This window comes from Buceros rhinoceros, unplaced genomic scaffold (assembly GCF_000710305.1).
Source record: "Buceros rhinoceros silvestris isolate BGI_N320 unplaced genomic scaffold, ASM71030v1 scaffold18465, whole genome shotgun sequence".
Lineage (NCBI taxonomy): Eukaryota > Metazoa > Chordata > Aves > Bucerotiformes > Bucerotidae > Buceros > Buceros rhinoceros.
The window spans coordinates 42719-52328 of NW_010413676.1; the positions used below are offsets into that span (position 1 = coordinate 42719).

General features: G+C 37.7%; 1 protein-coding gene across 1 annotated transcript in view; it reads right to left on the reverse strand.

Moving 5' to 3' along the window:
* Positions 1-8686, reverse strand: part of SMC3 (structural maintenance of chromosomes 3) — a gene marked incomplete at its 5' end in the record, with an annotated part of 22590 nt that extends 13904 nt beyond the window's left edge. The window contains 12 exons of the mRNA XM_010136847.1: positions 781-994; positions 1413-1534; positions 2033-2197; positions 2430-2510; positions 2684-2859; positions 3392-3509; positions 4825-4903; positions 5448-5527; positions 5697-5768; positions 6140-6207; positions 7022-7060; positions 8611-8686. Of these exons, the coding sequence (XP_010135149.1) occupies positions 781-994; positions 1413-1534; positions 2033-2197; positions 2430-2510; positions 2684-2859; positions 3392-3509; positions 4825-4903; positions 5448-5527; positions 5697-5768; positions 6140-6207; positions 7022-7060; positions 8611-8686 (1290 nt within the window). The remainder of the gene's footprint in view (positions 1-780; positions 995-1412; positions 1535-2032; positions 2198-2429; positions 2511-2683; positions 2860-3391; positions 3510-4824; positions 4904-5447; positions 5528-5696; positions 5769-6139; positions 6208-7021; positions 7061-8610) is intronic.
* Positions 8687-9610: the final 924 nt, after the last annotated feature.

Here is a 9610-nt window from a genome sequence, read left to right on the forward strand (position 1 = left end):
CCTGCTGAGCAGTACAGTTACATTACAATGGTAAATACCATTTCTTTCATTCACCAGCTCAGAGAACCTTCATTTTGCTAATGTGGGCCCCATCCAAACGGTGTTTTAGCAGAACACCATCGGCTTTATACAGCTACATTCCTAGATTTTGTCAGACCACTCCTTGATTTTGGTAGATATACTAGAGAACGATCAAGAACACCATCTATCAGCACCTACGGGGTAGCAGCATTGGCACTGTGCATTGTACTGCTGTGCTTGCAGTGTAAGAGCCATTTCTGAATGGAAATGAAAATCCAAAAAAATTACGCAATTATACTACACAGATTCATCTTCTAACATGGATAGGGACACAACGTCTAACTGTGGCACAAAGGTGCAGCACTTGCAGCACAGTTTAAAAGATCCTCTGCTTAGGGAAAATAAGAGTGAAAACAACCAATGCAGACCTCTATAAAAAGGTAACACATTGTTATTTTTATGAAATGGTCACATTCAACACAGCCAAGAGCAAGGCAGATCCGAGCCTCTTCCTGAAAACTCAGGCCAAACACTGGGCAAGTACCAGAAAAAGTCAAAGAGTGAATTTAGATGCAGTGGTAAAGGGAGTTTAGAGTTTATCTGCAGATGTTTTCAATAACACATTTTTAAAAGACTGCACCCAACCAGAAAGTCCCATCTTGATTATAAATAGGCACTAAAATCTAATTGTCCAAGATTAGACCGAGTGTTTAACCCTTCTCTCAAAAAAACCTGAGATGCAGTAAGCTGAAAACTTACACTGTACTGTTCCAAATTTTTCTCCTTGTTTGCCTCTGTATCCTCTAAATCCTTGTGTATAGCTGCAATCTGCCGCTTCTTGTCATTGATGGCTTGATCTAAAGACTTCAGTTCTTTCTTTATCCACTTATCTCTTTCTTCTTTGGAAGTAAACTGGCTTCCTCGACCTTGTTTTGCATAGAGATCTGTTCTTTCCTGTGTAGCCTGAGCAAGTCTATTTTGAGAAGAGAAAGACATGCTGTATCAAAAAGGAAATTTGGAGTTTAAGAGCAAGCATTAAGAATTACCGTAAGAATTTACAACTGTCAAACCAGGCTCTAAAATTTAAGCACATCAGTAACAAAAAGGAAGGATTGTGTTATAAACCATTAAATCACCCAGAAGGCTTCACAAAACAAAGTCAACAATAGCCCACAGAAGTGGTTAGGCTTAAAAATTAATTTCACCTAATACTGTCCTCTCACAACAATAAAGTAAGCTTTTTACAGACCACCTGTAAGTACATACAGCTATCCCACTCTCAAGCAACATGTACAATTCTGAGTTAGTTGCACATATGGATAGTATTGATAGTATCTTGGTGTTTGGGGTTTTTTTTAATGCTTTGCCTCCCCTTGTTCAATGCCACATACCTAGCAATTCCCCTCTCTTCTTTTTCTTTTACACTGTTGAATTTTGGCTCCGTTTCTGCCAATTCTTTCTGCTTCTCCTCAATTTTCTCAAGCAGTTTTTGCCTTTCTTTTAACAGCCTTTTCTGAAAGTCAAACAAAGCAGTAAAGTTAGGTAATATCAGGAACTGTCCTACATAAATACACACCTCTAAAGAACAACTTAATTGTAAGATTGCACGACTCCACTGCTTATCTCATGCTACACTGTTTCAAAACTTAAGAGAAGCGAATTCAGTTCCAATTAGGACAGCAAAGAGGAGTGAAACAAAGCATTCTCAAGAAGCTAAACTATGCAAGCAAGGAAAGTCTGTATGGGCCAAACGACCAAATTCAAATCAGTGCTACAAACAAAGCTCTCTTTTCCAATACTTGCAGTGATTAAGAGAATTCTAAGTGCTTGATTTTGCAATATGCAGAATGATAAATAAAGGAAGTCTATCTTTACATTCCCTAGGACACTAAAGACATCACAACAGACTAAAATATCTGTCTGGCAAACTTTAGAAAGAAGGGCCACAGTCTCTAGAACAAAATCTTCAAAATATATTACCTTGACATTTTAAGACTTTGCCGTTACGTACCCTTTGTTCACTGTTGCCGGCTAATTCATCCTGCAGATCCTTAGCCTTCAGCTCTAGTTTAGTCCTCTGTTTAATCTGCTCCTGTCTTTCAGCACTAAGTTGTTCTTTCTCTTCTTTCATGGCTGAAATCTTTGTCTTCAGTTCTCGAACTTGCCTTTCTATTTCCTATGCAAATTTAAGTAGTATCTTAAACGCTGGATGCACATTTCCATATCTATCAAAACTCACAAGATCATTATTACATAGATCAAGATACACTAGAAGTGTAAAAACTTCTCCAATTTCCAAACTGGATGAAAGCACTGGTTCAGAAAACCACACGCCTCCCACCCACCTCCCCCTCCAAAAAAATCAAACACACACAGCTCTGGAAAGCCCTTGTTAAAGGTATTTTTACCTCCATTTTATCTCTAGCATCTTGCTGTGCATCTCTCAGCTGTCTGGACTTCTCTCCACTTGTCTCTCGTTTAGCAGAAAGCTGTACAGAAATATGACCAAGAGCTTAAGTAGCAAGACTCTGTTTTAGTAGTAGATCCAGAAAGAGAGTAATTTGTTACATTAGTAAAGAATATTGCCAGGATTCTATGAAGGAACATGGTGAAATTAAATGAACAGCTCATGTTATATTTGGTATTAGCCAACATATTTTACCTCATCAAGCTTAGCTCGGGTTTCATTAAGCTCCTGATTATAAATGGTGTATTCTAATGCTCTCCTCATTTTATCCCATTTCTGGTACTGAGCCAGCTCTTCTTTCTCCTCCTCTAGCGTATGCAGTCGCTCTTCAATGTATTTCAACAACTCATTGATCTTCTCTCGCTTGCCCTCTTTAGAAAAGATGACAAGGTTGAAGTTCAGTTAAACACAGTAACACATTCCCACACCTTTAAAGCTACTGAATCTCTTCTAGTGATTAATTATTTGTCAATAGTTATGAAAAGGAGAGCCCATGTCCAGGAGTTCCCCTCAGAAAGTAACCTAACAGCAGAACTGTTGATACTAGCTGCATAAGGCAACACAAGCATGGCTCTTGGCTCATACATTTAAAGTAGGTACAGGCTATACTACATAAACTTTAGTGTCTGCACAGCAGTAGCTATCTTGATTTTCGGATCACTGCCAGCTGACATCATTCACATGTTCTGAACAGCACAAATATCCCTACGAGCCTAGCTAAAAAGTTTTATTACTAGAAGCACATGAAGTCACTTATTAAACCTTTTGATTCGAGGCAGAAATACATCACGCTCTATATTGTTTAACATAGCACAAACAAAATCTATCTAGCAATTAGCATTACTGAAAAACCTTGAGAGTTAGTTCAATCACTGCAGCGTTCATTTCTTGAACTCTTTTTACCTGTTTCTTTCATTAGTGAAATACTCTCTTCTTTACGTTCATCGTATACTCTGGTACCAGCTACTTCTCTTAGTAACTTCAGTCTTTGAGAGTCAGGAGCTGTGGCCATCTGATTGATCTGAAAATTCAAGATCTATGATTTCAATAGCCTGCTCTGAATGTACGGCTAACCACAACAGACCAAAAACTGCACTTTTTTTGCTGTGCCAAAAAACCGTGCCGGAGGTTTTGGCAGGAAGCTTCAGACACCTAGTACTGCTTTCCTTTTGAGACAATTACTTTAGGATGGCAAGTATCCTGCTTGTAACAAATTTTGTTCCTTCTCAAATACTACTAGTTACTGCTAAAACTCAAGATACCTCCATTACGTAAACTGAAGAAATCATTGCCTGCTCAAAATTATGTTTAGAGAAACTCAGCTTGGGGGATTTTAAGTCCTGGTGCTAAACCAAATAGTTTAAATGCCTCTATAAAACCATAACAAAGAGTAGGGTTTATACATTTCAGATCTTCTAATTTAGGTCATAAAACACTCATTCATCCAATGTTAAATCAGTCATACAATTAAACCTGACATAAAACTAATTTTTCTTCAATAGAATTTCAGTGGAGTAAGGTAACTGGGTTTTTTATTACATTAAAACCAGTAAGCGTATTTTTGTCTAGAGTCACATGCACTAATCACTACTACAAAACTCAAGCGACTTTCCAGCTGAAGATACTTCTCCCAACATTCATCTCTATCGGAACATTAATCCTGATAAACATCTGAGAGACTGTACTGGTGGGTAGGCATTTCTGCCATCAAGTGCTCCCCAAGTATCCTGCATTCCCCTTTTAAATATGCCTTTCCATAATCTTTTGGTTATCACTGTCTTCGTGGTGTCCGAGCTACAACTCCTTTGTCTCCAGATCTGAGTGTGCTTGGAAAGGTCTGGTAAGGGCACTTGGGTTTTGAAGACTAGTTAACACAGGCCCTGCTGTGAGCCCTTTCCCTGCTGTGTGTTCACTTTCGGTGCTTACATATACTTCCATTCATCCTCCACTGACAGTATTTTTAGCATCTTAGAATTCTCTACAATCACTTTACTGCCTCATCTTTAAGACAGAAGGGCCCAGAAATCTATGAGTTTACACTGCAGTCATATGAATTAAGTTTGCTTAGTATTTAAGTATACAGAAAAGCACATGATTGCAAAGATTACCATAAAACTTCTCTAGATATCAACATTACAGACACTGAAACTTTCTTCTTAAAATCAACATAAACTACTAAAGCAGTAATATTTGCAAAAGTAGCATCTACAAGAACTGTTTCAAATTAAAAACTCAGGCTTTGGTTTACTTCTGCAAATAATTGAACTGATTTGGGCATCCAGAAAACATGATACACTTGATAGTGTTTTCTTCCATTTCGTGAAAAAGAATCTTACCTTTCCTTGTTTGACAATATAGTAGGGATTACTGCGAGAAAATCCAGCACTTTCAAGAAGATTCATTACATCATTTTTCCTGAAACGTTATTGTGAATCTATTAAAAACACTTACAGTACAAGTGAGAGCTGTAAAAATTAAGGTATCATAACTATACATTAATTGCTATAATCACTGTGTGCAATGCATGCTCTGTTTGAAGGATCTTCCTTATTTGACAATAGCTAATTAAGTAATGTAAATGAAAAATACCTAGAATACTAGTGTTGGAAAGACATTAAGAAAGAAGAACCTCAAAGCACAGAGTAGCCAAATACAGGCAAAGATATCACAAGGATGGGTATGAAACAACTTAAAGTCAAGTAACTCTTCTATGTAAAAAAGCCCCAAATTAAATACTATATAAGCAGTTAAACATCATGATAATTAACAGATTCAACTGTAAAATCAAAGTCTGCTGTCTACATTGTACAAGGAACGATGTCCTTGCTGTCAGATTACAGGTATTCAGTATTGCACAACTAAGTTCATTTGTTTCAGGCTAGAGATGCAGGTGTTTGGGACTAGAGAATTTTATAGAAATTCTACTAGTTTCATTCAGATGAGGAAAAGAAGTACCTACGTCACCATTTTCTTGTCTAAGAAATACTGGTCCTTCTTGGCTCCAATGACTCTGCGAAGCGAGACCTCCTCTTTATCAATCTTAAGAGAACAAAAGCCAGTAAATTTAACTGCTTGCAGTAGGGATGTACAACTAAGCCAGAATGTTTATGGCACTTTTCACCAGAAGCGACTCAAAAGCAGTCACCCTACTGAAGACTTCTAGAGTCTGAAACAACCATCTATTGCTGAAGTAGTGTATTCAACTTACCGGCAACCTGTTGTCTGAATTGTCAAAAATAATTTCCACAAACGCTGAAATAACACGAGGACCTGTACCTTCCTAAGAAAGGAGATATTTAAATTAAGTAATTCATATCTTAGAAGGATTTTGAGCTCATTCATCTTCCCTTATCCCTGACAAGCCCACTTCCACTTTCCTTCCAAGCATTTAAGAGTCAAGACTATCTATGTAAGACTCAGTGCATATATTTTTATTTCTGAAAATCCTGGATTCATGGGTGTGCATCATCAGCATAATGTATTACTTTGTAATAAATTCTCTTTTGCCAAAGGAAAACAAAATATGTTTAAGGATGCTTTCAAAATAATTGGCTTAAAATATCCACAGCCCAGCAGTTTACACCAATTTTGTAGTAACATTCAAATGCATTAGCTTATTCTTTAGCCTTGTTGTTATACACCTTGACTTACATGCAGTAAAGCCAGTCTCTGCTCTGGGCGAAGATGACTAAACTCATCACTGAGGACAAACTGAATTGCTGTAATAAAACAGTAAAGAAACAGAAGATTTATCCTTTGCTTTAGGGAAATATTCAGCAGTTTCTGTAACTCAAAACTTGCTGGTTTACTGTTGCATAGTACAGTCATGCTGTTGCTAATATCTTAAGATGTTTCTCCATTAGAAGGTTTAGTCTGCTGGATCTTTGTCACCCTGCCTGCTGTACATTAAAATTTCTCTGAAGAAGTCTCACTGTCACCACCTCACTAATTCACTGCATAAGCATTAACAATGCTACACATGAACATTCCTCTAAAAATACACTGCATGCAGGCTACGTTAGAAATATTGCTAAAACACTGAACACTTGGCAATTTATAAAGACTACCATCACAAAGCCCACTAACACCTCTGACTAGCATCTCTGCTCCTCCACTGATGCTCCTACCCCACAAAATCCCCCTCATAACCACACATTAGAAGGTTGCATAAGCTGTGCCATAGTGCTATGGAATCAGCTTAGATTTTAGGTATTAAGAACATCTAAAGCAACTGCAAATCTCATAGTCAAGCTTTCAAAGTGGGTAACTTTTAGAATCAGTTTCGTCTTGTAAATGCTTTTTTTTTTTTGTGCCACTTAGAAGGCCCTAGTAAGAGAAGCCAAATACTAGGCAAACACCTGAAGGTAAGTATTAAACAAGTGCACTAAGATCTGCCTTTCAGCATAATCAAGTAATTACCAATTTGCCACTCCTTTCTGAGGAGGAACATCTGGTAAACTAGCTTCCGGGAAAAGCAAAGAAACCTGATATCATCAGCATCCCCTGCTATTGTATTAAGAAATCCATGCTTACCATAAAAAAAATTGCTCTTTCCAGATCCATTTCTTCCCACTGAAAATTAAAACACAAAGTTGATATAGGTTAACACTGCCGTGTACACTGAATGTTGCATGTTAAGTAAGTATTCAAGAACAGAACCCAAATAGAACAGAGTCAAAATCAAGGGAATGAAGCAAACTTATTAGGTGGATCACTCAGTCATTGTCTGAGAACAAGAGAGGTGTCATTTTCCCACTCAAACACATTACCATGACTTACAAACACTATTCCATGAGAAAAATGGCTAAACCACTCCTATTTATTCCAAGCCTTTTATCTCCTGGTGGGATAAGAACAGTAGACCTATATCCAATTCTTCTGTCCCAGCCTCAGTATTTTATATTTAACCAACGGAAATCACCTGCCTTGCACTCGGGTTGACTGTATCAACTCCAATTAGAGTATGAATTTCTTAATGCTACACTTGTTAAATCAGCACTGTTTTGTTTTAAAAACGACTGGAATAAGTACTATTACCATCTAAAAAAATAAAGGTGTAGTAACACTGCACTACGCTAATATACAATAATCTCAGTGCTTATTCTGATATGTTTCAGCAAGGCTCAGTTTCTTATCTTTAAGACCAGCATCTACTGCAATAATTTCAAACTGCTTGCATTCCAGCAGCAACCAGCACGCCAGGCTTTCCATCCTTCCCTGTCTACATGCCCTCCAGATGCACTTCATCTCCAAAACTACTTGGGATTGCTATGAGAACCTTAAAAAAGCAAACAACAGTGAAGCCAGATTGATTTATTTATTTCCTTTTAAAAACACTAATACCTGGATAATGTTACTTCAGCGGGAGCTAAAACTTTATGTAATAGGACATGCTATTAAGTCATATGCACATTTTTTCCAGTTTCAAGAGTAAACCCTGGCTACTAAGGTTTTATGTCCAAAATTGACTGTTTTCTGTTGGGTCAGCAGTCTCAAAGTTGCTGCACAATCACTAAAATCAATGCAAATGAGAAGGCAGGACCACGCATCCATGGACAAAATAAGAAGAGGCATCGGAATGATGGACAACATGCTGTTAAATTAGGTGTTATTTATGAAATTACACTTTGAAACTTATATTACATTTTTTGACAGTCACAGTCCAGAAATCCATTCCTCCAAAGCTAGAAGAAAGAGAAATGTCTTCTGTGCAGCAGTTTATAGCAGCCAGTGTGCTTACTTATCAACAGCTATCACACTTGGCGCACACACAGAATTCTCTGCTGCTGTTCGTGCAAGGACAGCCTTTAAAAGAGGGGGGTGGCGGCTGATACAGAGATCTGCACATATGAAGGAGTTTACAGACCTCACTCAGTTTCTGCATACTCAGACATACTATTATCACAGTAAAAAATTGAATGTTAGCATTACTTTGCTGTAAGTGAAATATGCCTTGCAACATACCTTGTGTTACAGACACTCGTAAAGAAGTTTCCAAACCAGAAAATACAGTCATCAAATGTAGGCAGACTATTAAAAACTATCAAGGACTCTAATGTGAACATCACCTAAAATAACAGTGCAACTCTAGTTCGTGTTAATAAACAAGCATCAGAACTTACCAATGACATTGTGTTTTGAGCTGAATGGGTCCACAATGGTTTGGTCCCTGTAGCTTCTAAAGCCCTGAATGATCACCTGAAGAGAAGAGTGAGGTTTTTTGACAAAGTTCTCGAGCAGTTTTTTGAACTGTAAGATTTTACAGAATATTTACATCAGTTGTAATAGACTTGATTGATTTTCCCCATCCTTCGCAAACACACTTCAACCTTCCAGCTCAAGATCAGCAACTTGGACCATAAAACTTGTCCCTCACCTAAGCATCACTTTAAGGACAGATATTTCTTCCCATATCACAAGAGATGCTGGTACTTATCTAGGTCAAAGTACAACGAACGAGAGAGTTCTGAGAGTCTTTTTGTAAAAAAAACTACACAAAAAGATCTATTTGCATCAAATATTACAGACAGGAAAGAAAGTCCCAACATAACAAGTACTTATCCTAGGTGGGCCAGACTTATATTTCATTTTTATAATGCAAGTCACATACAGCATTAGAACTCTTATTTGCAGATTCTCCAAGCAGAGCAATTGCAGACTGCAAAAACTATAGCAGGTTTTAGCTATTCTACATGCAATACAGTCTTGTTTTGTTTTACTGTGCAGACTGAAGGGAAAGTGAAAAAAGCAAGCTATCTTGGTTCTACTAAATTCATTTCCCGAATAGACATATACAAACCTACACAATCAACTCCAGGAGCTGAACAGCAAACAGTCATCTAGAAGCAGCATGACAAATTCCAACTATTCTAGTGAACTGAGGTTTGCCAGGCCAAGCAATATGCAAGGTACAGAGGGACAACACACTCATCAGATCTGCATAGCAGCAGAACTGCTGGAAGCAGAACTTCCAGCACACACATTCCAGCATCAAGCAACCTTTTCCAAACATTAAAGCTGTGCTCAAAGATTATATAGCAGCTTTTCTCTGCTCAGTAAGACAGAAACAAACATCAGAAAGACAGCAGCCACCTGCAAAGTTTTGATGCTTGCATATCTCAG